The sequence below is a fragment of the Colletotrichum destructivum genome, chromosome 7, assembly GCF_034447905.1.
Source record: "Colletotrichum destructivum chromosome 7, complete sequence".
NCBI lineage: Eukaryota > Fungi > Ascomycota > Sordariomycetes > Glomerellales > Glomerellaceae > Colletotrichum > Colletotrichum destructivum.
The window spans coordinates 240,102-268,032 of record NC_085902.1 but is presented as its reverse complement, the minus strand read 5'-3'; the positions used below and the strand labels follow the sequence as shown (position 1 = coordinate 268,032).

General features: G+C 56.7%; 7 protein-coding genes across 7 annotated transcripts; 3 read left to right on the top strand and 4 right to left on the bottom strand.

The window, feature by feature from the left end:
* Positions 1 to 96: 96 nt before the first annotated feature.
* CDEST_10610 (Putative coatomer, WD associated region, WD40/YVTN repeat-like-containing domain superfamily) lies at positions 97 to 3,465 on the bottom strand. Its single transcript, XM_062926766.1, has 5 exons — positions 3,150 to 3,465; positions 2,013 to 2,982; positions 1,543 to 1,958; positions 1,330 to 1,493; positions 97 to 1,266 (listed from the first exon to the last, which is right to left on the bottom strand). The coding sequence occupies exons 1-5, from the start codon at positions 3,165 to 3,167 to the stop codon at positions 249 to 251; spliced, it is 2,586 nt and encodes an 861-aa protein (XP_062782817.1). The 5' UTR covers positions 3,168 to 3,465; the 3' UTR covers positions 97 to 248.
* A 493-nt stretch (positions 3,466 to 3,958) lies between these two features.
* Positions 3,959 to 5,566, bottom strand: CDEST_10609 (Putative mannitol dehydrogenase, 6-phosphogluconate dehydrogenase-like domain superfamily). The gene has a single exon (XM_062926765.1). It carries the CDS (start codon positions 5,375 to 5,377, stop codon positions 4,190 to 4,192), a length of 1,188 nt encoding a protein of 395 aa, XP_062782816.1. The 5' UTR covers positions 5,378 to 5,566; the 3' UTR covers positions 3,959 to 4,189.
* Positions 5,567 to 6,043: 477 nt separating this feature from the next.
* Positions 6,044 to 6,277, top strand: CDEST_10608 (uncharacterized protein; the record flags this gene model as incomplete). The annotated part of the gene is made up of 1 exon (XM_062926764.1): positions 6,044 to 6,277. One exon carries the CDS (start codon positions 6,044 to 6,046, stop codon positions 6,275 to 6,277), a length of 234 nt encoding a protein of 77 aa, XP_062782815.1.
* A 7,509-nt stretch (positions 6,278 to 13,786) lies between these two features.
* Positions 13,787 to 15,676, top strand: CDEST_10607 (uncharacterized protein). Its single transcript, XM_062926763.1, has one exon. The coding sequence runs from the start codon at positions 14,935 to 14,937 to the stop codon at positions 15,292 to 15,294; it is 360 nt and encodes a 119-aa protein (XP_062782814.1). The 5' UTR covers positions 13,787 to 14,934; the 3' UTR covers positions 15,295 to 15,676.
* A 1,831-nt stretch (positions 15,677 to 17,507) lies between these two features.
* Positions 17,508 to 20,522, bottom strand: CDEST_10606 (Putative phosphoglucose isomerase (PGI), phosphoglucose isomerase, SIS domain 1). Its single transcript, XM_062926762.1, has 6 exons — positions 20,136 to 20,522; positions 19,061 to 19,627; positions 18,461 to 18,994; positions 18,285 to 18,391; positions 17,765 to 18,197; positions 17,508 to 17,699 (listed from the first exon to the last, which is right to left on the bottom strand). Exons 2-6 carry the CDS (start codon positions 19,558 to 19,560, stop codon positions 17,612 to 17,614), a joined length of 1,662 nt encoding a protein of 553 aa, XP_062782813.1. The 5' UTR covers positions 19,561 to 19,627; positions 20,136 to 20,522; the 3' UTR covers positions 17,508 to 17,611.
* A 1,427-nt stretch (positions 20,523 to 21,949) lies between these two features.
* CDEST_10605 (Putative serine/threonine-protein kinase, active) lies at positions 21,950 to 25,356 on the bottom strand. The gene is made up of 3 exons (XM_062926761.1): positions 24,311 to 25,356; positions 22,610 to 24,174; positions 21,950 to 22,508 (listed from the first exon to the last, which is right to left on the bottom strand). Exons 1-3 carry the CDS (start codon positions 24,468 to 24,470, stop codon positions 22,305 to 22,307), a joined length of 1,929 nt encoding a protein of 642 aa, XP_062782812.1. The 5' UTR covers positions 24,471 to 25,356; the 3' UTR covers positions 21,950 to 22,304.
* A 1,434-nt stretch (positions 25,357 to 26,790) lies between these two features.
* On the top strand, positions 26,791 to 27,930 carry CDEST_10604 (uncharacterized protein). Its single transcript, XM_062926760.1, has 2 exons — positions 26,791 to 27,602; positions 27,653 to 27,930. The coding sequence occupies exons 1-2, from the start codon at positions 27,476 to 27,478 to the stop codon at positions 27,901 to 27,903; spliced, it is 378 nt and encodes a 125-aa protein (XP_062782811.1). The 5' UTR covers positions 26,791 to 27,475; the 3' UTR covers positions 27,904 to 27,930.
* The last annotated feature ends 1 nt before the right edge of the window (position 27,931 follows it).

The following is a 27,931-nucleotide window of genomic DNA, read 5'->3' as shown; positions in this document are numbered from 1 at the left end:
ATGGCCCGGCTTGCATCATTGGTAGTCAGATCCCTGGGGACTCTGAAAACATTGAAGCCAAATTGGCAGCATCACCATTGATAACAACAGACGAGACGCGAAAAACAGCTTCCATTTATTTGCAAGGCATGATCATTACCGTCAACGCCCGTCGAGGCAGGACCAAAACTTTCGACATCTAAGGCCTTTTACGATCCCCGCACCGTCCCTAATCAAATTGCGTTTTGAGACACCGAGGACAAAGCTTCCTACTTCTCGTCTTCTTCCGTCTCGACCTCCTTGTCGTCAGCCTCCTCCTCGTCCTCCTCGTCCTCCTCGGCCTCTTCCACTTCCTCGGCAACCTCGGGGGATTCTGTTCCGTTGACCTCCTTGATCTCGGCGACCTCAGGCGCTGCGCCGCCCTGCTTCTCGAGCTGGAGCCACTCGTCCCACTCGGGGAACAGCTCTTCGTCCTCCACCGGTACACCAATCATCTTGGAGACGCGACCCTTCTTGCTCTTCTCAAGGCTCTCCTTCCATTCCTTGACGACATCCGCCGTCACGCTGGGCTTGTATGTTTGCGAGAACAGGACGGCCTCGGCTAACCGGCCAGTCTTGGTGAGGATCTCAACGCAGCCGGCGACGTCGCCCAGCAGCCACTTGCAGCTGAAGGCAACATTGTGGGCGCCAGCCTCCTGCGCCTGCTCGGCCAGTTTCGAAAGGCCGCTGCGGTCCGACGTGGAGGAGTAGAGCAGGAGCAGCGAACCCAGGTCCTTTGCGTGCGTGAAGCACTCTTGCGCCACTGTCACCTGCCATCCGGCAAGGGCAGCGTCTCCCACAGTCTTCCACTTGTGCTCGACGTCTGCTTCCCTGGCGAGGTCGAGGGCGGTGTCCAGCTGGCCCAGGCCGAGGGCCAACTCGAACTTGTGCTCGGGATCCGTGGCGACCTCCAGCGCCAGCTCCTTGTGGCCTTGGCCCTCCAAGAAGCGCGCGATCTTGTTAAGCTGGTCTGCAGGGATGGTGGGCAGAAGCTCTTGCGCAGTTTCCATCTCGTCGCGAAGGACCAGGGTTTGGTACTCGAGAACGGGCAGCGAGAGCGCGAACGAAGTGACACCAACATCCTTGTCGGCCAGGTAGATCCTTGAGTCGCGCTGGATGTAGCCCAAGATGTACATGGACTGGTCGAAATGGGACACGGTGTACGTCTGGTCGCCGACGAGGTAGTTCAGGCGGTTGGTGCTGTTAGTGTAGAGGAAGCAGTCGCCAACCCACTCTCCCGTTCGCACGCTGTCCTCGTGTTAGTCTCGAGCCTGGTTTGCGGATAAACAAGTACCACGGAGCAAAAAATACCTCTCGTTGATGTCGGTGATGACCTCGAAAGCCGACTCAACACCATCCTCGTCAATCTGACCACTCTGAACGCCCTCGACGTAGGCATCACGCGAAAAGCGCAGGACATAGAAGGTGTCCTCGCAAGCGAGGGCCACCAGTTCGCCGCTGTCAGACCAGTACACCTATTCCAGGTTAGCTTCAGGATGACAGCAGACACAACAGCCAACACACCTCTCTAGGCTCGACCTCGATGCGCCTGACAAGGCCACCCGTCTGCCAGTCAAAGAAGGAAATGCCGCCCTGGCCCTTCACACCAAGAAGAATGCCACCAGTCAAGCCCTCGGCCTGGAAACCGACATCAAGACCGCCCGGCTTCTCGACGAAGTTCTTGTACACCTTGACGCTGGTTGCCGACTCCCGAATGGCGAAGTCGTTCGTGTTCTCCTTGGACGCCCACACAAAGTCCAGCGCGGAGCCGAAGGCCTTGTTGCGCCACGCCAGGGCCGTGTAGATGATGTACTCGCCGTCTCCGCAGACCGCGACAAAGCGGCCGTTCGGGTTGTGGACCAGGGTCGACGGGTACACCTCGCAGGTGCCAAGCTCCTTGACGGGCAGGGAGATGGGCTCGTTGTCCTTGATGGTATCGTCTGCACTCGGTCAGTAAACGAAACCTGCAGGTGTCCGGGAAGGCCGCAACATACCTCCGCCCTTGATAATGGCAGAAACAACCTCATTGTGGCGGGCCCAGACGAGCTTTCCTGACGCGTCCATGGACACAGCGGGCTCTTCGCGGCCCAGCTTCACGACGACGGCACCATCGTCGAAACCGACAGCCACACCCTGCTTGCCCTTCTGGTACGAGACGCACCACGCGCGCTCCAGGCCGTAGTTCAAAGACTGCTCGAACCGGTACGTGTTGGCGTGCCATAGCCTAATGGTGCCGTCTTCGGAACCGGAAATGATAACTGGCAGCTCGGGGTGATAGCACGCGAACGAGACGTTATTCGTGTGGCCTTCGAGGGTGGCGATGAGAGACTTGGTGGTGTAGTCCCAGACCTTGACGGTGCGGTCGTCGGACGTCGTCAGGAGGTAGGGCTTGTCGGAATGGGGGTAGTAGTCGACGTGGTTGACACCCTTGGCCTCGTGGGCCTCGAGGGTGAAGTTGGGCGTCGCGGAGCCGAGGCTCCAGATCTTGACGGTGCGGTCGAGGGAGGCCGAGGCGAAGGTGTTGGTGTCCTTGGGGTTGATGGCGAGACCCATCACGTAGTGTCCGTGACCCTCAAAGACCTGGACGCACTTCCATCCCTTCTCCCAGTCCCACAGCTTGATCGTCATGTCATCGGAGGCGGTCAGCACGAAGGGTTGTGTCGGGTGGATGGCAATGGCGCGGATGTAGTCGGGGTGAGCCTCGAACGAGGTGATCTTCTCCGAGGTGTTGTAGTTGTACACGCGGATCTGGAAGTCGTCGGAGCCGCAGACGATCCAGTTCTTTCTCGCGACGAATCGACCGGCTCGGACGGGCACATCGGTGAGCTCGAACGTCTTGACGATCTGCTGTGTCTCGTACGACCAGATGTAGACGTGGCCGCTGTACAATGTGGTGAGGATCCATGGCTCTTGAGGATGGAAGTCGATGCCCTTAACCCGCTCGCTGCGGGCGAACAATTGTCGCTGGACAAAAACACCAGGTCAGCTACTGAAGCTATTCAGGAGAGGACGGACTAGCGGAAGCTGCAAATGTGCGGCAGCTTGTGAAAGGCTACTGCCCCCCCCTTCGAATAGCTCCCGTTCATGCAAATGCGCAAGATCAGGAACCTGGAACTGGAGATGGCTCGTACCTTGACGTCGACCTTCATCGTGGCCACCTATGTGTTATACCAAGCAAGGGAGAGAAGAATTGCGGAAAAGGCGATGCTGTCCTCGAAGAAGCGAAGTGGGTGGGGTATGTGTTCTTGCGCTGGGTGACGGCGTTCAAGCAGGGGGGATCATGCGTTCCGGTGCAGCCAATTTCAAAGGACGCAATAGAACCAGAAGAGGCAGCTGGAAGCCGGTCGCGGAGGGAGAATCGGGAGGGGGGAATGTCCTCGAGAGGGTGTGTCGTGGGAATTGATGGCTTCCAGAGCTGTTGGCCGTCGCAATTTTGGCCAAGTCGGTATTTGGAGCTTCAACAGATGTGTCCCTACCGCTGCGAGGTTCAGGAGCTGATTGGTGCCTGAGTGAGGTGGCTTTTGCCTAAGGCACAGACATTTTGAGCCACGTAAACGGCCTTTCTCCCTTTTTTCGAGGCATCAGCCACATGTCCCCAGCTCGTCAGCCACGCCTATGTCTACCTTTTTCGCCATTCTGAGCCATTCTGCGCCACTGTCAAGATGCCATGTCATTCCCGCTTACGATGAATGAGAGCAAGTCGGGGAGACGCAACCATGGTAAGGTGAGAAGTGTTTTTAAGATACAAAGTTGAATTGATCAGAATTGGCTTCATTGCATTTCACATTTACAGATTCACAAACGTCACAATGTTGTGGCTTTTTTTGCGAAGGTGCAAACCATTAATCATGATTGATGGAGTGTAACACAGCGTATTCGCACCAGGCGAGTCATATGCTTCCAAATGAATTGCTTCACAGATCACGATGCGTGACTAGGCAAGTTTCTTGGTTTAATGTATGTGAATTTTGAAATTCAAATTCTGTCCAATGTCTACATATCTACTTCCAACTGTCAAGCTGGAGTAATTTGTTGAAAAGTGGTTACGCAAAAACCTGCGCTACCATGAGATGAGTTCCAAAACGCCTCGCCTGTATCCCAGGATATATGCTAAACTCCGAAGAATCCCAATGCCGTTAAATCGTTACACTCGTCACAGTTTTGCAGCTAGTCATTCCTCGCTGTCGGCCTGGACTCTGCGAACCACCTCGACAAGCATGGGGTGGATCTTCTCCGAGGGCTGGACACCGCAGATCTTAGTAACAGCATCCTCGGGACCGTTCTCGGACATGAGCTTGGATAGCTCCTTGCTCTCATCATCGCCCTCAACATCCTGGAAGCGGAAAGCCATCTCGGCGGCGCGGAGCAGGGCGGAGCAGTCCTGACCCTTCTCGGCGAGCTCAGCCGCAGGGCCGACAAAACGCTCCTTGCGGCTGAGTTTGCGGAGAGGAGCGCGGCCAACGCGCTCGACAGCATCCTCCAAATGGGGGTTGCCAATGCGGCGAATGATCTTGGCAGCGTATTCGCGCTGGGCCTTCTCGTCAATGCCGTGCTTGCTGATGATCAGGTTGCTCGTCTCCTCGAGCGCCTTGCGAACCTCGGCCATGATGGCCTTGTCCTGGAGAGCGTCGTAGACAGTGCGCTTGCTGCGGTTGTATCCGTGGTAGGCGGCAGTAGCGTGGCCAGTGTTGACAGTGTAGAGCTTACGCTCAATAAAGGGAGCAAGCTCATCAACCCAGTTGATGCCCTCGATGCTGGGGATCTCCTCGAAGGGAGTGCGCTCGACAACCCACTCGTAAAACTTCTCGAGGGTGACGTCCAGGCCAGCGTTGGGGTCCTGAGCAGGGACGATGCGGTCGATGGCAGAGTTGGCGTAGCGAGCGCGCTCGTGGTGGTCCTCCAAGCGGTGGGCGGGAGTGTTGCGAGGGTCCTTGATGTGCTCAGCAAGGGTGTCGGTGGCGCCAATGGCGTTTTCGCAGGCAATGACAGCGATAGGAGCCAGGTTGCTGGGTCGCTTGTCAATACCCTTGGCAATGACCGGGGCGATGAACTTCAGGATGTTCGGGCCGACGGAACACGTGACAACGTCGGCGGTGGCAATCTCCTCGACCAAGTCGGCCTCGTGAGTTCTTGAGTTGATGGCGCGGTAGTTTGTGATAGTGTTCTCGTTGGTGCCCTCAGCGCCGACCTCAATGACACGGTATGAGGGGGTCTCGTTGAGCTTGTCAATGAGAGCATCGGCAACATCGGCGAAGACAACCTCGTAGCCAGAGTTGTGGAGGAAGCAGGCGACGAAGCCACGGCCGATGTTACCGGCTCCGAAGTGGACGGCCTTCTTGTTCTGATGTTGTGTCGACATGATGATGGGGATGTGTAGATAGATGTCTGTGTGTGAGATGTGTAGGTGTAATAGAAGTGTATTGATCGAGTTAAGCCTCAAGTGGATGAATACAGCTTTCAAGGTCTATTAGAACCGAATGAGGAAGAAAGTGATTTGGTGTGAAGTGATGAGGAATTCAAGACTGTTGGACATCGGGGGAACTGGTTAACTTATATTTCTGGGAGTGTCGCCTTCACGAGAAGGGAAGGGGCCACCACGATGTAATAGAGTGCGAGCGTCTCCAGGAAGCACACCATGGTATGGATGACCATGAGTCCTTGACGTGTGAAAGGCTCACTACAGTGGGGCGCTGGCTGTAAAGGGAAAGCAAGAGGCAGTGGAGGGGAGGGCCCACCCATGCAACTTACACTACGTCGTCTGTGATGCCAGCGATACGTACCCTGTTCCACGACCTACGTCAAGGTACGTACCTCCGAAGTACCTCATTTACACCATGGATTCATCGCATCGAGTGTCGTATCTGTATCTGGGTCCCGGGTACAGAGTACTTGTCGCCTGTACCCACTGTGTGAAGCAAGTCAAGGACTGCCCTGAGGCCATGACATAACGCCGCATCCCCCTTCCCCCCTTTCCCTCTTTCCCCTCCCCCTCCAGCCATGCCATCATCTCCAGTATTTCCAGGCAATGCTGCGAATGGACAACCGTCATTTTCGTTCGCAAGTCTCCGCTTTATTGAAACACTGTCGGCGCCGTCTTAGCTTCTCGACTTGCGATCCTTTAGGCCAACGAACATGCAGCATTTCGTCAAAGAGGTGTGTGCATAGCCTTCATACGTACTATGTACTATGTTCCTCTCCTCACTCGGAGGTGAGGGGCGCAGGGGAAGGGGGTGTCATCAAGAAGAACACTCGCTCATAGGTCACAATAGATGACCGAGGGGTCTAAACCACTACCTACCCAGAGGGAGGGGGAGTGGTTATGTTTCTCCGTAGGCTTGGGTTGGGATGCCGAATGTGGATGAATGGGGGGGAATGATGGGGATTGGGCCAGAAGAAGGGGTCAGATGCAAGACGGCCATTTCACCCATCCGTCCTACCGTTCGAGGTCTGTTGGTGTTGGTTACGTGTTGGTAAAGACTCGTCCTCATGGCAGCTGCAGCAGGCAAGCCTACTCATTGGCCATCGCATGTTTGATGTCTATAGCATGTGAGGAATGACCGTTCTTTGCTTTTTGCGCCTCCTGGGGTTGCGCGGGTCTGCTTCACTGGCCTCGGCTCTTGGCTTCGATCGATTTGGATGGTGGGATCTTTTCGATTCCCATGTCCGTCGGACAACAATGGATCCACCGGGCCAGGGGACGAAGGGTAATGACAATGGTCGCCCGGAGGCAGACGTGAGCCCAGAATGGTCACCCGTGAGCCATCACGAGCGTGGCATGTGCGAGAGGCTTTGGCTACAGATGGTGTGCCTATGCCTGTATGTGTGTGAGTGGGTGTCAGTGAGTGAGTGAGAGTGACCACCCAGCGAGGCCTGCTAGCAGCGCGGTGTATCTCGCCTCAGCATGCGGATACCTGGTTGAAGTATGGCCGCCCTCGCAGTACTTGGTAAAACATCCGAGACACTGATGTGGGCTGCCCATTGTCGCCATTGCTGCTTATTCACACGACGCCGCCTTCCGTCAAAAGGGCAATACAGCACGCCCGTTCCGTAAAGTCACAGTCCCTATCTACTGTCGGCTGTGTCTCTCGCGAAGTGGTGGATGGAGAACTCGGAGACTTGGAGAAATGCCATACCGGTTCCGTCCGGCCTGGAACCGCCGAGGCTCTAAGCAAACAGCAAAGAAAAGTGCAATATGGAACATGTGGCGGCGGCCGCGGCTGGCGCAACGGCAAGCAATGAGGCGTCTGTCAACGTACTCAGCCTTTCCTTACGGGCCTTTACCGGGTGCATCCTGAGTAGCGAGGGGTTAGCCGGCGACAGGCAGAGAGAGGCATTTCTTTCCTTTCCTTATCGCGGCGTCTCGGATGGGCAAATCGTAATCGCGCATCAGCGACCCGTTGACGATAAAGCCGCACTGCAACACCACTGCATGCCAGGGGACTGGTGCCTCCGTGGCCTGTTCCTGACTGTCACTGCGCCGCCTCACGATGAATGGTCGGACGGCCCGCCGAAGGGGGCCGGGGGTGCCGTGGAACGCCGGCAAGGCGCCACGACACGTACTTATCTTGGTGCTGCTGTGTCGGCTGTAGACAAGGTGCCTGACAGACAGCGACGAAAGGGTCGGCCTGCAATTCAACACAAGTAAATTGAACTTGGAACGCATACGATGCGACCTGCGGCGATCAACCGGCGACTCCCCTCCCTCGTCAGTCAGAGAGTTAGTTTAGTTACGTTACTTAGATGAGGGTCGCAGTCTATCGATCGTGAGGATCGAGTAGTATGAATGGATCCGTAGTCGAATCAAACGACGGGCATTCCGTGGACCATGGGTCATGGCCCCGTCCCTCCTCAGTGGGTTTGCCGGCGTACGCCTCCAGCCTTCCATTCTGCTCAGCCATGCCCTGCTTGGCCGCCCCTGTCGCAAGAGGTCGGATTCTCATCCAAGCCGTGAAACGGGACGGATTGCCACGAATTTTTGAGGGAGATTAATTACGGCGGCGGCTGTTTCTGGGCTTGTCCGCTCGTCCAGACACCCTGACAGGGACTCGGGCCGCAAATGCAGGGCGGTGATTCGTCGAGACGCCTAGATGGCGCCACTTTGGTATCTGTTGTCGCCGCATCCAAAGGACCAGCCAGGGTTTGCTCGCTATCGTTGACGCCGACGGTGACCAAGGGGGCCAAGTGCAGCGGAGGTTCGGGGCGACATGGACTGGACGCCCGCGTTGCCGGCGATACTTTGGCAGTTCTGCGCTGATGACTGACGCTCCGCAGTCTGGCTGATGGAGACTGGGATTGCGAACCGCAGACTGTGGGTTGGGTTGGGCTTGCGATTCATCGGCACCAGTCATAACCGGGCGGCGCTGCACGGGACGTGACGGGGTAAGAAGACGACATGTCGAATGTCACTGTGACTGCATCCGGACTGAAGAAACTGGGGGCTTTGCTCTGGGCAAATTGCCGGGGCGGGCTGCCTCTCAGTTTTGAGAAACCCCGCGACAAAGAATTGGTTGATTCGTCGACGCCAGGTTGATTATGCAGGTTTCGGAATAGGACAAACAGAAAGCGGGACGGTCAGCGGAGGCACGACACGACACGACACGACGTCGTTGGGTGCGTCTTTCCCCTCCTATCTTTTCGTCTTCTCTGGTTGGGGAGGCCCTGTTTGCCGACGAACACATGCAGGAAGGGTGCAAGCCCCCGCCTCTCCCTCTTCCCTATCCGTCGACAAGTCAAGACTGGACAAGACACAGCCAAGTGAGATTCTGCCCTCGTTTTCCGAACGCGAGCCTCGATTTGGCAAGAGATTGGACCTGATTCGCCGTCGAGTGGCTGGGCGGCTGCATGTGCCCTCAGCTGTGAAGTTGCGGGATAATATGGGGGCTTCTGTGTATGTATTGCTGTATTGGTCTGTATCCGTACGAATTACTTGTACTCTGTGTCGGTGCTGTAGCGTGCCCCTCGTCTTGGCTCCGTCCTGCCTCCTGTCGATGGATACCTGTATTTTCCGTTTACTTTGTTAGCCCAACCGACAAAAGGTTGAATCATCGGCGACTCGGGTGGGCTCAACCGAGCTCATGGGACCGCTGTTGTTGGTAATGGTGATGCCACAGATATGTGATGTGTGTCACCCCAAAATGACAGTTCACGATGATGTCTTTCTTTGGGTGGCCGTGGCCACCTATTCTGGGTCGGGTTGGGAGGAAAGACATCTGGAAGATGCTGGAACTTGTACTTCTCCAGGCTCTGGAGGGCGGGAAGTACCTCCACCAGACCCAGCGAAGTGTTTCTTCAGTGGGGTGGGGGGGTGAGATGCAATGCGCCCCAAAGAAAACGGGCCTCGGGGGTCCGTTTCTCCTCCATGCCATCCGTTTGGGTGGCATAACCACGAAGAAGTCGTGTCGTCCAGGTACCCAAGTTCATGTGGGAGGCAAAGACGGCCGACATTGGGTCCGTATGGAGAACCCTTTCTCCTGGGTGGAGGTCGGGACACAACACAGATCGACGAATCATCGACAGTCAGTCGGGGAAAGAAACGCCTCGAACGGTCTTTCGCCATGTTCCTTCCAAAGGCGCCTGTCCCCCCTCTGCCCGTTACCGTACTCCGTATCCTTACTCCGTACAGAGTACCCGCCCACTCAGTTGTAGAGTATCAGTACAGGTACACGTATCGCCGTGCCGCCGTACCTTCCCCGTCCCTGCCATCCAGTGTCCTTCCGTTTGCCCGCTCCTGCTTAGGCCCGCACAATGTTCCACTTATATGCAGTGTCGTGACCAACCATTTGGGTTCCTACTTACTGTAGCTTCCTCCCTTCTTTCCCTACCCACGTATACAGATACGTGCATCTCGCTTGTGGAACGGACTGCTTGCTTTATCCGTCTTGTCTTTGTCGAGGAAAGCACGGCGCACCCGAACCTTCCGTCTGCGGCGGTTCCTCTCGTGGTTGCGGCAAGTGTGCCCCGTATCTCCCCCGCTCCTCCTCCTGTCCGTCCAACGAAAGCGACTGGCTTCCTCTTCTCTCCTCCTCCGGGCCACCACCGGACTATGCACCGCCGTCCGGTCAACTGACGGATTCCATCCATCCGCAATCCGCATTTTCGGCCACGACTGCCACCCGTTGCACCCCTTAACATCGCATCACATCTCAGCCTTTGCCATGTCCCGCTATGGTATCACCTAAGATTCAACCCTGCCTGCTGTCAGCCGACAAGCACCCTTTCATTCCATGACAGCACCAACGACATGATGCCGAGACGGCCCCCTCCCAACGCCAACCCCAACGCCTCAGCACCTCATACTGTAGCTTTCCCCTCGCCGAGTAGCCAGGACTTGGATGTTGTACCCGCGACTTGATACACACTTGGCTGTCATCGTTACAGACTTTTGGCTTCCCGACGGGACCAGCCACAAAGGCACCACCACACCACCACACCATTCCCAGCGCTGTGGTGATACGTTTGACCAGCCCGAGGCTCTGAACCAAGCCGCATCAGTTTCATGACAAGCTGAGTCAGGCTTGTCCATGCGGGTGAGATGCCGTGGCTTGCGTTTGGTTTTGATTTCTCCCACTAGCAACGACACCAGCATCGTCACTGTGTACATCGCACATGGCCATCGTTACCAGTAAACTTCTGGCTTGGGACCTGAACCCTCTTTGACTTCAACGGCGTAAATGAAGGACACCATGGCCGCCATCATTGCCTGCCTGTCTGCCTTGTCTGCCTATACTTCGCTCCCGCCCGGCCGCTAGTGCGCTCGGACTCGGGCTCGGGCTTGAGCTGCTTGATGCGACATCAGAGTCTATGCCCCCGAACACGCCCGCCTGCACGATGGCTGCCACCCCTCCGTGGCGCCCATGGTCATCCATCAACCCAGCAGCAGCGAGTCGGGATGAAAACATGGGAGCCATGAAGCCAAACACAGACACAGACGACAGGCACACCGTCGTCATCGCGACCCGGAGGCTGAGGTTGCGTCAAAATGCCGTTCGCCAACAGACCAAACGAACAACCGCCAACCACCAACCACCAATACGCACCACCACCATCGCGAGGGGTCATAAAGTTTCTGATTCTTGTCACAGAGTGCGCCTGCCCCCTGCCTCCCCCTGTCCAATGGTCTCCGATGACATCGGCCGTCGATCGTCATCGTCATTGCCATGTCGGGCAGCTCCCCCGCGCCGATCAGAGTTGGGGGTTACCGCCTCAACCAAGATAGTCTCACCAGCCGCGGCAAGGGCCACGGAAGCCTGCGGCTCGGACTTTCACTCATCTGAAGACGTGCTCTGCGTTTGTTGGGCTGCATGGGCATTTGCATTGTTCTGCACTGCATCTGCAACTGCAACTGCACCTCGTGGCATATGAAGGGACGGAATGACGTCGCGATGCCTTCGCCGTGCCAATCTCCCACCAGCCAGCCGCCCGTCAACACAGGCGAGACAGGACTACGGCAAGCCCACCGCTCCCCCTCGTTGAGCCGGCCTTCCAAGATGACACATGCAAGCCCTCACGTTGCAGACTACGAGCGGCACGATCCCGTCATCGCGTACCATGCCAGCTGCGAATTGGGGCACGACTGTCTAGGCTAGCACTTCCCTACCGTCTTCGAGACGGGCCAGCCACTCGTCCGTCATACATTATTGCAACTAGCGGGAGTCAGCATGGTCGCGGTCTGGGGCACCGCCATCTAATAGCGCTTGTTGTTCTTGACAACAGCCTGGCTGGGCGCCTCGGGCGCCTCAGTCCCGGCCCAAACACCGCAACACACGCACATGAAGACGCCAGTGGCTCATCAGGCGGAGACAGGGCGGCATCCCAGTCATTTCACACTCACCACTCAACAGGACGTAACTGTACAGAGTAAGATATCGGTACTCACTCACACAAAGGTATCTAGTTGACCAATGGACGCCCGTTCCAGACTCCGCCGCAAGGGGGGTTTCTCTACATATTGTACCTGTATGCATCTCTAGGGGTGAGAAAACCACTTCCTGGCTCGGCCCTGCAGGCACTTCTCTGCGGTCTGATTTGAGCCCAGAGAGTCAGGACCAGGACCAGGACCAGGACCAGGACCAGAGCGGACTCAGCACCGCGCATACGATGTTATTCATCCATCTCGCGTCTTCAAATCTTGGCATACGTCATGGCCGCTCCTTTTCTATGCATCCACCCTCCCTTAAGCCTTGTCGAGCCCCGCGGACCCTTTAATCTGAGGCGACTATTGTGCGGTGTGATTGGTCGACTCTATGGCCCGCCATTCTGCAACAGGGAATCCCAAGGCACCAAGGGTCCTCTTAGCCTTTTCGGAGTCGCGAGTACTTCCGATAACGAGCCCTCAGGGTGTGGGTTTAACCTCTCTCCCAGGCCGGCCCTGCCTGGTATAGCCTGCCCGTTGCAGCTGGCGCCTTGACGCTCACGATCCGCCCAGTTGAAAGTATGCCGAAAACTCAATGGACCCGTCATTTCCACGACGTCGTTCGACTGCGGCAGATTGGGGGGACCTGAAGGTTTAGTCACATCAAGTTCGGCCAGAGAGCACGTCATTGCACTCTGTTCGCAGTCAAGTAAGGTGCTTTTTCCAACCATCGTGAGTCTCTTGTTTCGACGGCGTACAACACTTGGGGCCAGCCAGCAACGTCGTTAGGGTCCCAGACCTGACGACATTTCACAGACGTGTTTTCACGAGCATGCGGCGACGCATGCAACTTGCTGCCTCGCCCATTGCCGACGGCCTACGGCTGCCAAACCCTCGGAAAGATGAGCACCAAATGGATCATCGGGCCTCGACACATCGGAGATGGATATTCAGGAGGGACTGCCTCTCTCGAACCAAGCTCCCGTCACTTCGTTTGCATGTGCCTTTCTCTCGGCTGCCGCGTCTATCCCACAAGATAAACGGTGGTCATAGCAATGCTTGAGTCGCTGACAGCCCACTAGTGGGTAACCCCAGATGATCCCAAAGTTGATGATGGATCAACAGAAGGTCGTGCTGGCTGGACGAGGACGGCGGGTTTCACGTGAGGTGTCGATAACAGTCGAAGCCAAGCGACCCACGGATTGGCCTGCCAAAGCCATGATGGGTGGTTCCAGCGGCGGTTGGGCACATGCCTCTACCTGGTCGTCTTTCCTACCTCCAGATTATTGTCACCACTCGTGATGAAAGATCAGGCAGGCGGATGAGTGTGTTGGATCCCATGCTATCCCACCTGCATGGCTGGCTACGACGTTGTGTCTCACCTGGGCGTTCTTACAGTTTGCCACTTCGCAGCAGACTTGCGTTTGTTCATTAAATCTACCGTCGTCGTGCCGTTCGAGGCTCACACGGTTGCGGGCATGAACGAGCATCCGGCTATTTCGCTCGGCGCCTGGTTTTCTGGCTCCGAGAGAGCAACCTTGGGTTCGCAAGGTTCGCGAGGACGGCCCGGTGTCAGAAATGCCTCGTCTTCGGGGCTACGGGAAGTTATGCGGCAGAGAAACCATTGATCTGCAAACCTCTCACAGTTCACCCTTCCCTCCCCCTCCCCTCGGTTGGCCAACTTGGGCGGCCTCACTCGCCTTTTCGCCGATTTAAGGCCATGCATGCCTACCTGTATACCCCGTACTATGTTTGCTTACCACCACCACATACAAGTACCCAAGTGGCCAGAAACTGACTCGGCGATTCTCTCCCTCCCACATCAAAGCCCCTATCCACCCCCATGGGCGGCACCTGCTTGGTCGATCCTTGGGATGTTGGCTCTCTCTATTGGGGGGGGGGGGGGGAGGGAGAGGGTTCGTCGGCCACATGCACATGAATGAAAATGGACGGGCACGGGCACACCCTCGTCCGGGCTGCGCCGTGTCGCTATTGACGAGTGGGGCCGACTTTCTCCGATGCACACAAAGAAGTAATGGCTGTTATCGCTCTTATTTCTCACTTGATCAATCCAGCTGCCTCGTCCAGCGCCGCATTCAGCTGCAATCGACGTCCCTTTGAATCGAACTGCCCTCGGTCGGGTCTTGTGTGGCATTTGGAATATGGGTTCCCAAGGTCACAAAGATCGTTCATCCGGGTCCGACAAACCTCGTGATTCGATGAGAATGGTCTGCCTAGCATGCAGACGCTCACTCCATCAAGCAGCTTCAGCGTTTTGGATATTGTCCCTTGCGGCTGGTCCTTTTCCCCGCTGGTGTCAAGGTGAGGGTTGAACCGCGCCTTGCGCGCTTTCTTCCTTTTCTCTCTCAACCAAACAAAAGAAGGGGAAAAATTAGACAAAGAAACCCCGAGCCGCCACTTGGCTTTCGTAATCCCGCATGGCGGGACAGGCGACGGCCGGCCATCGGCGGTCGGCTAGGCGGCACAGTACGACGCCCTTGGCGGCACGGCACCCGCGGGACTCACGGCGTCGAGGTGGTCAAGGGCCAGGAGACGGACGGATACTAACTGGCAGTTCGGGATTTGGCACGGTACGGCTCACGTCGATGCAGGTGGGTGCAGTTTATCCGGAGGGATGATTCCTCATCCTCCTTCTTTGGCCATTGTCGCTTGACGGTTCGTCTCCGTCGGCGTGGGCCACAGACGGCGGTTTGGTGGCGGGTTATGAATGGGCGTATGTCCTTGTCGATCAATACCAGGTTGAACAAAGTACCACGGCACCAGAGAAGGCAAACGCGGTCCTTTTTGCCGACTGAGCGAAGTCAGTCTCTACACTAGTCAGAGCAATGCGCCGAGATGGATGCGCTCCTCCGTACCGCCCCTTTGCCATTTGGGCAGCAGCCACAAGGCCACTACGTCTGAAGTCGAATGAAGCACGCTCTCCACCTTCATCTCCACAACGGCGCCTATAGGAACGAACGGCCAACGGTGCTCCCCCAGACCAAACAGCGGAGCACGAGCTCGAGCACGGCTTTGGAGGGGGTGTTGATGATCCGCAAGGACGCATGTGTCGACGCTTTTCGTGGAGCGAGAACAAGCGTGTTTTAATGGGGCTTTTGCAGGTTGGTGGTTCTTGTTCTCGTTTCTGCTCGAGAGACACCCTATTCGTGGAGCCTCGGACGTGGAGCCAGGTCGGCTCTGCTGCAGCAAACATGGATCTTCTCGGAACTAGAGAAACCCCAGCGTTTGGGCACCCATCACAGAAAGCTCGAGCAGAAGAGTCCTGTGTACCGCCTACCGCGTACAGACCGCCGATCAACACTAGATGGAGAAGAGAGGAGGACAGGTCTCTATCGCCTGAGGGGAGGACCTACAAGGGGGACCTCGTTGGACGAGGTGGAGGAGGAGAGGTTCGAGACTCTTGAATCTCAGGAGGGACCACCTTGGCTGCGTATCACAGTTAGAGACTCTTGACGATCGATCACTTCGCTTCACCATCGTGTGATGCTTGTTACTCCTCATCGCCAGCCGGCTCCGGACGCCCGTGTTGGGGTCATTCCCTGACGGTCCCGTGGGCATGCCGAGAATTCTGGAGGGCACGCCCGACTGCAGACAAATTCTTGAGGCTCCTGACAAGCCGCGTTTCGTGGCCATTCAAGCCCACCTTTCGCCCGCGTTCCTCTCTACTCGCGATTATTCCAAACGATTCTTGTAACAACAAGAAGAATTCTTTAAGTGTCCCCCCCCCCCCTTCTTTCCCCAGGACTTCTGTGCATTTTCTCTGGGTTCGACATGCCATTGCACCAGACCGTCGTTGTCGTCGCCTCCGGCTCGCCGTGATATTGATAGTCCCAGATGTCTGGTTTCATCAAGACCCGTGACACCTGAAGCACGGCACGGCCTACGAAAGGACGGACGGCACTGCCATTTTCTGGCTCACGTTTTCACTGGAATTGCCTGTCCTTGGCCCTGGGATTGCAGCTGTGCTCGCAGTTCTGTCCCGCCCCCCTTCGAGTTCCCGCGCAACGAAAAGAGAGAACCCCCCCACTCGTTGAGCTGGGCGAAGCATGAAGCCAGAGTGGTCTGTGAGAGCCAAAGCTTTGCTTTCCCGACCCTGGACTGCTGAAGCTGTTGGTTTCTTCCTCGAGCTTGACAAGGACGGGGTTTGACTAATCAAGCCTGCATCCCGCTGAGACTTTGCAGAGAGCACACACACGCTGGAGCCAACGAAGACTATGAAGGGACTTGCTGGCGGTCTTGGTTGATGAGGGTGAGGCGTGGTGAGCCATTTGCAGCCCGGAGGCACAGAGTGCCCGCCCGCCTCTTCTATCATGATAACCCCCTTCTAGAGCGAGCTTGACCGGCGCCCGATGTAGGTATTGTGAAACAAATCGAACGTGGGACAGGGTTATTTTGCGTAATCTTGCCGTGATAGTAGAAGGCGGCAAAGGACGGCCTGGTTTGGAGTCTACAAATCGGCCACTGCACTGCACACAGGCAGCATGAAGTTTTTGGTCCGCGGAAGACAAAAACATCTCCAAGCCTAGTTAGCAGCCAAAGCTTGAATCGAGCTTACTGCCAGCACCCCCCCAGAAACAGTTACATCAAACCAACTGGTAATGTGAGATGGAAAAACAGAGCCTGTGGATGGTGGGAGAGGGGGAAGAAGCGCTTCACCCGAGACACCCTCGAGGAACTCCTTTCTAGCAAGAGACCCTCTATGACAGAGCCCGACAGCCCAAGGCTTTAGGGCTAGACAACACGGATTGCAAGCATGGCGACATCCCAGCAGGAGGAGAGTAGGAAAAGGAACGCGTTCTAGGAGTCCCCGTCTGTAACCCAGAGCAAGTCATTGTAGTGCCTCCTCCCACCGGCTGTCAGCTGCAAAGGGCTTCGGGACCTCTTGTTTCGTAGGAGAGAGCTTTTCCAAAACAAGAGTTCAACAACATTTCCCCTTGGGCACTTGGGCTTGGGACAGCAGACACGGTGCTCATGGCAGAATTTCCAGCAAGACGGCGTAAGGGAGAACAACTACATGGACCTTTGACTGCAGCCTAGGCCACGTCAGTTTACAGCCCCATCCATCCATCAGCATGTCCCCGCAGACGCGTGTTTCCTCCTTGGAATACGCAAGCGAACGGGGCAGATGCGCAGGACATGGGATCTTTCAAGTCATTGAGGTCAGGCGCAACAGACAGTACACTGGAAAAAGACAGAGAGAGAGAGAGGGAGAGAGGGGGAGAGAGAGGGAGAGAGAGGGAGAGAGGGAGAGAGAGAGAGAGAGAGAGAGAGAGAGAGAGAGAGAGAGAGAGAGAGAGAGAGAGAGAGAGAGAGAGAGAGCCGCCTTACTTTGTCCTCTTCTGCCCTTTCTTAAGTAGTTACTATGACCTGCCAGTTGGAATACAAGAGTCGTCTTTACTTTTACACACAGAGGGAGGGTATAAAAAGGTGTAAGTGGCATGGGCATGTTGTTCTTTCACATGAGAGGCACTCCCTACAAAGCCTGATCTGAGAAGGACACAGGGTGGAGGCCATTCTTGAGAGTCCAAGGACACACGGTGACTTCAAAAGGATATTGCATCATCATCTACAAAGGTATCACAGCTCAGACATGCACGGTCCATTGTCTCTCATTTCATCTCGACCGCTGGCTTCATTGCAATATGGGTGTGTCGTAACACCCTAACCCTCTCTTTCCAATTTTTGAACTACCAAAAAGAACAACGCAGCGCACATTAGTCATTACAAGTTGGAGTACTTCTTGAAGGCACCGATCAAGCCGCCAGTGGAGACGTCGTGGCCCTCGCCGTTGCCGGCCTCATCGAGCTCCCTACAAAATCAGTCAGCACATGGCTTGTTGCGCGGTAAAATAGGATGATGACATGGGAAACGTACTTGAGAATCTTCTTGGCAAGAACCTTGCCCAGCTCGACACCCCACTGGTCGAAGGCGTTGATGTCCCAGACGGCGGCCTCGGTGAAGGTAAGGTGCTCGTAGTAGACGATCAGGGCGCCAAGCTCGGCGGGGCCGATGTGACCGCCGACCAGGATGCTGGTGGTAGGGCGGTTGCCCAGGAAGATCTTGTGGGGGACGAGCTCCTCGGGGGCACCCTCGGCGCGGACCTGCTCGGCCGTCTTGCCGACCATCAGAGCCTCAGCCTGGGCAAAGTAGTTGGAGGCCAGCATCTTCTGGTGGACGCCGTCGCCAATGGGGTTGTGGCTCTTGGCGGCAAGGATGAAGTCGGCAGGGATGAGCTTGGTGCCCTGGTGGACGAGCTGGAAGAAGGAGTGCTGGGCGTTGGTGCAGGGCTCGCCGAAGAGGATGGGGCCTGTGCAGGTCGGGTCGTGTTAGTCTCGCCGCCACTTTGGTCGTCAAGTTCGCATGTGAGCGGGTCGGGTCGGCTTGGTTAACTTACCGGTGGTGTACTTCGCGGGGGTTCCGTCCGAGGTGATGGTCTTGCCGTTGGACTCCATGGACAGCTGCTGCAGGTAGGCGGGGAAGCGGTGGAGGTACTGGTCGAAGCTGTTTCGCGGGTTCGTTAGCTCTCACATGCTGTCTGGAGTTGGGTTGGGGGAGGAGCGGAAGACGTACGGAGCGACGAGGTGAGTCTGAGCCTGGAAAAAGTCCGAGTACCAGACGCTGAGGAGACCGCCGAGGACGGGGATGTTCTCCTTGAGCGGGGTCTCGCGGAAGTGCTTGTCCATCTCGTGGGCGCCGGCGAGGAACTTGTGGAAGTTGTCGTAGCCGACGTAGATGGCGACGCTGAGGCCGATGGCGCTCCAGACGGAATAGCGGCCGCCGACCCAGCTCTCGAAGCCGAACATGTTCTTGGCGTCGATGCCGAACTTTGTGACCTCCTCCTCGTTGGTGGACAGGGCGACGAAGTGCTTGGCGATGTCGCCCTTGCCGTCCGTCTTCTCGAGGAACCACGACTTGGCCGTGTTGGCGTTGGTGGTGGTCTCGGCAGTGGTGAAGGTCTTGGAGGCAATGAGGAAGAGGGTGGTCTCGGGGTCCGAGTTGGCGAGGGCCTCGGCCATGTGGGTGCCGTCAATGTTGGAGACGAAGTGCAGGGTCTGGTCCTTGGCACCGTAGTGCTTGAGGGCCTCGGTGACCATGACGGGGCCGCTGGGAGGTGTTAGGGGATTGATTGTCCGAGGCGTTGCGACAAGGAGTGCAGGGGCGACGACTTACAGGTCGGAACCTCCGATGCCGACGTTGACAATGGTGGTCAGCTTCTTGCCGGTGTAGCCCTTCCACTCGCCGGAGCGGACCTGCTCGGAGAACTCCTTCATGTGCTCAAGGACGTCGCGGACGCCGCCCTTGTTGGACATGACGTCGACACCGTCAACCTTCATCTCCCAGTCGCCGACGTTGCGGAGGGCGGTGTGGAAGACGGCGCGCTGCTCGGTGAAGTTGATCTTTTCGCCGGCGAACATGGCGTCGCGCTTCTTCTCGAGGCCGGCCTGCTCGGCGAGCTTGACGAGCAGGTCGAGGGTCTCATCGGTCAGGAAGTTCTTTGAGAAGTCGAAGAGGATGTCGGTGCCCGAGGCGGCGTTCTTGAAGGTACGGGAGAACTTGGCGAAGCGGTCCGTGTCGTTGGCAAAGGCCTCCTTGAGGACGAAGTTCTTGCCGACGTTGTCGCGGTGAGCCTGGAGCTCGGCCCAGGCGGGGAGGCTGGAAGCTTGAGGCATCTTGGGCGGTCGGGGAGGAGGGTCGGGGTGTTGCTAGGCTCTTGTGTTGATGGGGGAAGATCGCAATCTTTGGAGGGAGAGGTCGAGGTCAGCTTAACGATTCTTTCTGAGCGGTTGCAGGAAGCGGTGGTGGAGATCGTAATGGTGTCGATAGTGATGATGTTCTCGGGTCTGAAGTAGCCGAGAGGCAGGGTCGTACAGAAAAGATGGGTTCAGGGGGTTGGGAGGGGGTACAAAAGATGTATACGGCGTCTGTGTGATTGTGGACTGACTATGGCAGCGAAAGTAGAAGGAGGGGGTAGAGTAGAAGCAAGAAGATGTTCGCGGTGTTGTGGTTGTGGTGATGATGGTGGTGGGAGAAGGTGGGATGAGATGGAAGCGGCGTGCAGAGCTCCGAAAGCAGCCAATCAAGGTGTTCGGTGGGAGGTGCGTGGAGGGGTAATTGGGGGGGGGCAATTGCGCAGATAGGTACGGAGGGTGCACGGAAGTACGAATGAAATACTCTGAGCTCTCTCTGTACACAGGCACACTGGCTACAAAAACATTGCTGGAACGCGGGGCCGAGAAGCACTAACCTGGGACGAGCTCGGGTCTCAGTAAGAACAGCTGTGTGGAGGAGATGGGTGAGATGCGGTGAGTCTGTGTTGTGTGTGTGAGGTGAAGCTGAAGCTGAAGAGGAGGGGGGTATCAATGAGAGAGATGGAAGAAGGAAGAGGAGGAGAGTCGAGGAGGACGCGGAACGGGAATGACGTGGGGGAGGGCGGTACTTTAGAAGCAAGACGATACTTTACCTTTTGGCTGACTGAGGTGAGTGAGCAGTGAGGAGTGAGGAGTGAGTGAGTGGGCTGGGGACTTGGATCCGCCTCTGTTGAGCAATGGACCACCAAATGACTTGAGTGAATCGTGAGTGGGTGAGTAAGAGTACAGTACCTACCTTACTTACCTGCCTAAGACAAAGCGAGTGAGAAAGAGAAGAGAAGCTCGCCCAAGTTTATCCGTCATCGTTGCCCCTCCACTCCCACTCCCGCCCGGTCCGTCCACACCCCCACCCGCTACCTACTGGGACCTGGCAGCCAGCCACGACACACCCAGAGAGAGAGAAAGAGAGAGAGGGGCTTACCTAATTCACGATGATAGCCGTCTTCGGCCTTACACCCATTCATCGCTTCTCCTTCCCTTATAATCCCTCACCTTGAGTAAATAGCTAAAATAAAATAAGAAACGGGATTAGGAAAAATGCGTCCACCGCAGCCCATCGTAATATTTCCTTTCTTTCTCCGCGGCATCCACCCCGTCCTCCCATACAATCATTCCTGCTATCTTACTATCTTGTGCTTACTTCCATGTCATCCACGGACACCTCGACATACTTGCACCCCCGAGATGTGCTTTACTAACTAGGTAATTAACTACCTCACCTACCTACCTAAGGGTACCTAAGCTATTCATTCAACCCGCCATCCGTCCCACCAACAGAGAAAGCCCCCCCAATTTTGTCCCAAATCGCCGACAGGCGCCCACTTCGCTCCATTTCCCTTCCCAGCTTTCCCACGTCTCAGACATGGATGAGCTGGTCACTAGAGAGAGAGGAGAGCTTCCCTCCTCTCCCACTATCCCCTATCGCCTTGTTTCCTCTTTTCTTTTCCCTTTTTTCTTTAAATCCTAAATCACAGCAGTATCAGTCCCCCGTGTTTTCTCATTTATCTGCTATATCCGACGGTCGATTCACCGCCCCTCCAGGAGTCCAGAGAAACGAACCTCTCTCTCCTTACGTGATGCGGCTTAACAGTGTCACTTGACAAGCGCCCCCCCCCCCCCCCCCCCCCCCCCCCCCCCCCCCCGGGTCCCCATCTGCTGGACCCCCACCTTGGGGGGTCGTCCTCGAGGACACCTCGAATTTTCGCTCTTCTAGGCCCCCTACATCGTGACTTTCGGTCGGGGTAATTCAATGCGGCGCGGCCACCGGCTATGCAAATTTGCCTCCCTGCCTTGATGCAATTCGGTCTCCCATGTCCGAACGCCGTGCCATGCGGCAAGTCTTCAGTCTTGCAGCCAGCGTTGCCGGTAGCAACCGTCTCTCGCGCCATTCGCTCCCGCGGACATCACCATGACGTACGCACCGTAACATCCTTCTTTTTCCTCTTCTGCAGCTGGCATCGTCAACACTCCATCGATGTGGGCGCCATCAACCGGTCACCCCGACCCGGTGGACCCCGCGCTTACTAAGTCCCGCCCCAGCCTGCCCCGGCAGATCCGATGTCCGTTGTGAGACACCGTCCGTCCGTCCCCGTCCGCCCCGACTCCTCCATTCCCTTTCAAACACATCACTCGGGTCGGGTCTTTGTCATCATCCATCGTTGTCATCACCGACACCATCATCTACATCCGCTTGAAACCAGTTGAATGCCCATGACGAATGCTGAGCTAATTCCTCTGTCTTGCCTGCTCAATGATCTGTGCCTATCTACATTTCCTTTTCCCCAAAGGCGTCATCATGCCCGTCCCAGAACGCCGTACAAAGACGAAGGAAGACGCAAAGCTGTTTCTTTTGCGCGCGTGCGCGCGCGCGTTTCCACCGAGAGCGACCTCAAGATCCGTGTCGAGTCGCCTTGCTGTAAAAAACTCGAGGCGAACCCTGATTCACAAAGTCCACCTCGCCCCGTGCACACAAATCTCATGCTTCGCTGTCTAAGGGAGCCGGCCTAAAACTGCCGACCCAGCCGCAAACCCTGTTCAAAGTCCCCTCATCGGTCCTGGATGCTGCCCACGAAGGAAGGGTCCTTGACACTGCCACCAGCATCGCCCAGTCCCGCGATCGGGCGGTTGTACGAGAAGCCCTGGAATTGATTCTGCATCGTCTGCGAGAGCATCGGTCCCTCCACGTACGAGTCCTGGGGGGCTTCTGACGTGAACTCGGGGTCGAAGTTGGCCGTGTCGAGCGCGTCCACCTAAGTCGCAGATACGTTAGCGACCAATACATTGTGACAAATCATAACAATCTTTTTTTGCTTCTGCGTGTTTTCATTTGTGCGCGCGGATATATACTCACCACATTGGGCTTGAATGCAGGCTCGTACTTGCGCTGCAGAAGCTTGCGCCAGTCAATGGCATGGAAGAAAGGGTGCGCCTTGATCTCAGCCGATCCGTTGGCTCCGAGACGCTCCTTGGGATCACGGTTGAGCAACTTGGTCAGGAGGTCCTTGGCCGCCGGCGGGACGACGTCGTGGCCGGGGAAGTGGAGCGGCTCCGAGAGGATCTTGCGGTACATCTCGTTCGTGTTCTCGTCGTAGAAGGGCGGCAGACCCGTCAACATCTCGTACAGCAGGACACCCAGCGTCCACCAATCGACAGTCTTGTTGTAGCCCTGGCCCATGAGGAGCTCGGGAGCGAGATATTCGGGCGTACCGCAGAACGTGTTAGTCCTGTCCTCGTCCTTCATGTCCAGCTTGCAAAGGCCAAAGTCGCACAGGGCGATGTGGCCCTGATAGTCGAGAAGAATGTTCTCGGGCTTAAGGTCTCGGTAGATGACGTTGAAGCCGTGGAGGCACTCGAGGGCGCACAGCAGTTCGGCCGTGTAGAATCGGGAGCGGTTAACGTCGAATCTCTGCTCCTTCTGGAGATGGTGGAACAGCTCGCCTCCGTTGACAAAGGCCAGCACGAAGTAGAGCTTCTCGGGCGACTGGAAGGTAAACTTGAGGGGCACGATGAAGGGGTTGTTGATCTGGGCCAGTACGGAGCGCTCGGCGAGGGTGTGAGCGACTTCGGAGCGCGAGATGATGTGCGCCTTGCGGATCGTCTTGAGCGCGTAGATCCGGTTCGTGTCCTTCTTGCGCACCTGCATCACCTTGCCGAAGCTGCCCTTGCCGACGACCTTGAGCAGCTCAAAGTCCTCAATCTTGAGCTTGCCGGCGCGGTTCTCGACGTACTCGACGCCAATTTTGACCTTTCCAGTGCCGTACTGCACGTCCACCCACTCGACTCCGCTGTGGCCGAGGGCGCGCTCGCGACTGGCGAACTCGGCGGCGGCCTTCTCGCGGTCCTTTTTGTTTGCCTTGGGGTCCTCAACGAACTGGTGCTTCTCCTCGAAGCGCGGGTTGATGCGGGCGACGCCGAGGAATATGTCTTGGCTGCGGCCCGAGCCGGGAGGGGCCAGGGGGTTGCGCATGTAGAGGTGGATGACGAGCTCCGTCACGCGAGAGACGTCGAACTTGTACTGGGTGTTTCCTCCGGCCCAGAGAGGGTTCTCTGGCGTTCCTTCGACCGAGTTGACAAAGACCTGCATCTTGTCGAAGTCCAGCAGGGCGTAGGGCATGTACTTTCCGGAGATACGGCCATGGTTGGTTGGGATACCGGTGAAGCCGCCGCCGGAAGTCTGGGGGCGGGCGGCACCGTTGATGAAGGAGCCGACGGCGCCCCGTTGTGAGGAAGAAGGGCGGACGGAGCCGGCGACGCTGAGGGCGCCGCCGGTGGACAGCGAACCTTGGTGTGAAGAAGCAAAGGCTTGTCTGTGTTGTTCGGGGAGGGAGAAGCCGTGACCCTCGTGAAGGGTGACGACGAGGATGCCGGGCTTCGGGGGGTTGACAACTGGTGCTTGTGCCATGGCCTCAGAGGCAGCTGCAACACAGTCAGTATGGAGTGCATCGCGCCTCATGGACGCAGTAACGAGATAGGAAAGGGGCGCGGGCAGGGAGTTGGTTAAGTTGGGTTGGATTGGGTCGAGATGAGATCAAAAGCTTGGGGGCTCGCGTACCGATGTTTCCCTCGTTGATGGGTGAGGCCGAGCCAGAGATGTTGGGCTGGGCCTTTTCGCTGCTGTCGGTGATGGTAGACGTCGACGGCGAACGGGAGAAGGTGTTGGCCAACGGACCCAGATGGGTCTCCTTGAGTTTCTTCGTCAACTTCCACGACATTTTGAGGATGGAGTTAGACCGGATACACGACGGGGGCGAATCGGCGGTGGGTTGAAGGGAATATGGCCGGTCGGTCGGTCGGTTCAGGAGACGACGAGGAGTCGGGAAGTGTCGAGAATGACGACGACGACCAGGGGAGGTGAGTCGGTCGCTCTAGGAAGTTCCGGTGAGCAGTAAAGCAAAGGTAGAAGATGGATAAGTAATGAAGAGGTCAAGCGTCAAGCGAGGTAGGCAGAGGAGAGACGAGACGGTCGACGACGAGAAGGAGTGCCGGTCGGTCGGTCGCTCTAGGGTCGTGATTTGTTGGTGGAGGTTCGAGGTTGCGTACAAAGACGCTCGTTCGCTCGCTCGTTGGAGGAACCCCGCAAAAGACGCCCCCTCTCTTAGGCCTCGAGGCTTGGTGCGGACGGACGTGGGACGTGGACTGGGGTGGTGAGACAATCTGGCGCCGCCGGGCTGGATAATTTGGTTGGTTGGTCAGTGTGTGTGTGTGTATGTGTGTGTGTTGTATGCCCCCACGGATATCGAAGACAATGACAGTAAAACCCAAGTTTATTGTAGGTACTGCGCGAGAGAAACGTTGGACGAAGGGAAGAAGATGAGATAAGGGGCGGAGGAGGGAGGATGAGGAGGAGGAGGGTGAAGGGGGATGGAGTTTGAAATTGTGTGGGGGGGAAGGAGGCAAACGGAAAGAATTCACAGGGCAAAGCAGAAAGGAAGGAAGAGAAGCAATTTGGGTTGAGGTGAACTGGTGAAGGGATTCCGAATTGGATACTTCGTTTGGCTCGCTGGGAATGAGTTGGGCTGCTGCACACACCTGGAACTTGGATGCCAGACAGTGATCAAAAGGGGGGATGTGGATTCCGTTCAGGGGAGAGGCGCAGGCGGCAGGAGGGAGGGAGGGAGGGAGGGAGGGAGAGGGAGGGAGTAGGAGGCTCAGGAGGCGGTGCACACTACCTACCTAGCTGGGTACCTAGGTACCTTTTCGTACACGACAGATGTCTGCCTTCTGACACCCGCACGGTACAGGGAGAGCGATGCAAGTACAGTGGCCTTTTGAATCCAATCGGATACAGTCACGTGAGCTCTCTCCAGAGGGAGATGGGAGAGGGGGGGGGGGGGATGTCGACAGTGCGAATAGGCACTTGGACTGATGGTGCTTACCAAAGCCAAAGCAGCCCGACACAGTGCTTAAGGTGCTGCAGAATTGCCTCTCCTCGTATCGGAGCACCAACAAGAATCTCTCTCCATCGTTCCCCATCACTGCGCTGAAAACAGCGGCTCAATGAGCGAGCTGTCAACCAAGCGAAGGTAAAAGCAAGGCCAACGTCGAGGCTTGCGCCTGGAAACTGTCATTGTCATTGCGCATTGGTGTGATCGACACCAGCGGGCTGCCTCAGCGCTCTGCTCGCTTTCCAAGGGGGATTTGAGGAGGATTAGGACACTACCGACATGATGCCGGCAGTGTCTCCTCAGTCCAACGACAAATATCTCGTATGCGCTTCGTAATGCTGACCAGCTCAACTCTTACATGTGGCATGGCTCCGAAGAGAGAGCGGACAGAAGTTGGACCCGGAACCGCCAACCATCACCACTCACTCAATCCCATTTCAGCCGCCTCCTCGCCCATCAGTGGGTTGACTGGCTCCCAAGCGGATCGATAGTTCCTCGGCCGCCCCGTTGCCCCCGGCCCAGTTACAGACTGGTGCAGTGCAGTATCCGTACACTACAGTCACGCTTGTCGCTACACTAGAGTCTAGAGGCGGGAGCCCTGCGTCGATCCGTTACAGCCTGCGCACGTGAGCCAGGGGACTCCATCTTCCAAGCGGTCCTGCACTATATACTATGGTGTGCGTACCGCATCAAATTAAACGAGAAAGGGGATTTCTCCCCAAACGGAGAGACGGGCTTGAACGGCTGGGACGATCTGGCGCGCGGCCTGACGAAGACGCAAAGGGTCGGGCTCCAGGCACTGGGCACGAGTTCGCGCCGTTGCACACCAAGCATCACAACGTCTGAGAGAACCCCCTCTTGGGTTACCTCGTCGCACATATAACATACCTGTCTAGTTAGCTAAAGGGTGCTGCATCGATTCTCCAGTGGCTGAGTCTTCGCGAATCGCGGCAGCACCACCGTTCTAGAAGGCTGTGGGGAACGAGCCGCCAGTGGGATGGTAAACCTGGCTACTCACGTCACGTGCCTGATAGCATAATTATTATGTAAACATGATGCTTACGTAACGATCGGGTTTCAGGAACACGATACACGGGACGGACACGGGACACGGGACACGGGGCACGGGACAACGGGCTCCGGTATCCTTCCCAATCGGTGCTCACCACCCAAACCTTCTTCTCGCACTTCGTCTGTCGCCCAATTCAACTGCTCTCAAGACTCAAAGTGAGGACGTACAGAAAACACCACGTGCCCACGCGGTGCTCCCAGCTTGACAACTTGTGATCGGGAGGTGTGCGCCTGCCGTCTGAGACAATGCTTCCACATATGACCGTCTGAACGCAGAAATAAGGATTTAGCTCTTGGCCATGTCGGCCTCCTTCTGTGCCGGATGGAATATACCAGCTGGACGAGTTCTCTTCAAGGCCGCTACTCATCATGCCATGAAAAAGTCTTTCCATATCCACAGCCTCGTCGACATCTGAGGCCTCATCAGCCGTCATGGCCACATCAAATGGAGGACCTCCTCACTCGGATGCCGCACTGTTGGACACGTCGGCCTCGCCTCGTGTGTCCCGACAACAGAAGAATTCATATCCCGATGCAGGGCCGGTCCAAAGCCCGTTCAAGATATACCTAGGCCGCTCCTCCAGCTTGCTTCTCTAACTTCAGGACGACCAACGTCTTAATACTATCTAGCCTCCAGCCCAAGTCCTAATATCCCCACGTGTACACGACAGAACGGCGACTCTATACGACCATCTTTGGGCACGCGGCGTTGAAAACTCGGCCAACCACACCTCAACCAACACCATCTGTTGACCGTGTACATGCCAGTCCTCCTCTCGACTCTAGGAGCTGCCATTGTCATCATGTCCCTGGTGTCTATCAGGGACGCCTTCCACGACTTCGAACTGCGACACTGGGTCGTCACATTATATCTGCTCACCTATGCCGGTAAGTTGCACGGACAGACATCACCAACTCGGCGTCATATACCCAGACAGACGTCCAGACGCGCCGTCTAACACCTGGTTCAGGGGTTCCAGTCATATTCGTCCAACTCAGCGACATACTGGGGAGGAAGTTCTTCCTTCTCTCGACCCTGGCCGTTGTCGCCATGTTCTCCATCGTATGCAGCGTGGTATTGTCCACGGTTCAGCTGCAAGCCGGCTCGAGTCGCCGTGACTTGTTCTCGGGCTGTGACCCTGGCCAACGTTGCGGACATCTAGTCGAATTGATCCCGCCCGATAATTGAGGTGAATATCGTCGCCGTCACGTCTCTG

What these genes read in the sequence shown, in the direction of transcription:
- CDEST_10605 (XM_062926761.1), bottom strand. Translation starts at nt 24,470, where the DNA reads ATGTCGTGGAAGTTGACGAAGAAACTCAAGGAGACCCATCTGGGTCCG. An exon ending in CATCAACGAGGGAAACATCG is followed by an intron (nt 24,175 to 24,310) that starts GTACGCGAGCCC and finishes ACTGTGTTGCAG; the next exon opens with CTGCCTCTGAGGCCATGGCA. An exon ending in CTGCATTCAAGCCCAATGTG is followed by an intron (nt 22,509 to 22,609) that starts GTGAGTATATAT and finishes TCTGCGACTTAG; the next exon opens with GTGGACGCGCTCGACACGGC.
- CDEST_10607 (XM_062926763.1), top strand. Translation starts at nt 14,935, where the DNA reads ATGTGTCGACGCTTTTCGTGGAGCGAGAACAAGCGTGTTTTAATGGGG.
- CDEST_10610 (XM_062926766.1), bottom strand. An exon ending in TGCCATTATCAAGGGCGGAG is followed by an intron (nt 1,959 to 2,012) that starts GTATGTTGCGGC and finishes GACCGAGTGCAG; the next exon opens with ACGATACCATCAAGGACAAC. An exon ending in ATCACCGACATCAACGAGAG is followed by an intron (nt 1,267 to 1,329) that starts GTATTTTTTGCT and finishes ACACGAGGACAG; the next exon opens with CGTGCGAACGGGAGAGTGGG.
- CDEST_10606 (XM_062926762.1), bottom strand. Translation starts at nt 19,560, where the DNA reads ATGCCTCAAGCTTCCAGCCTCCCCGCCTGGGCCGAGCTCCAGGCTCAC. An exon ending in CAGACTCACCTCGTCGCTCC is followed by an intron (nt 18,392 to 18,460) that starts GTACGTCTTCCG and finishes CCCGCGAAACAG; the next exon opens with CTTCGACCAGTACCTCCACC. An exon ending in CTTGCCAAGAAGATTCTCAA is followed by an intron (nt 17,700 to 17,764) that starts GTACGTTTCCCA and finishes CTGATTTTGTAG; the next exon opens with GGAGCTCGATGAGGCCGGCA.
- CDEST_10604 (XM_062926760.1), top strand. Translation starts at nt 27,476, where the DNA reads ATGCCAGTCCTCCTCTCGACTCTAGGAGCTGCCATTGTCATCATGTCC. An exon ending in ATATCTGCTCACCTATGCCG is followed by an intron (nt 27,603 to 27,652) that starts GTAAGTTGCACG and finishes ATACCCAGACAG; the next exon opens with ACGTCCAGACGCGCCGTCTA.
- CDEST_10609 (XM_062926765.1), bottom strand. Translation starts at nt 5,377, where the DNA reads ATGTCGACACAACATCAGAACAAGAAGGCCGTCCACTTCGGAGCCGGT.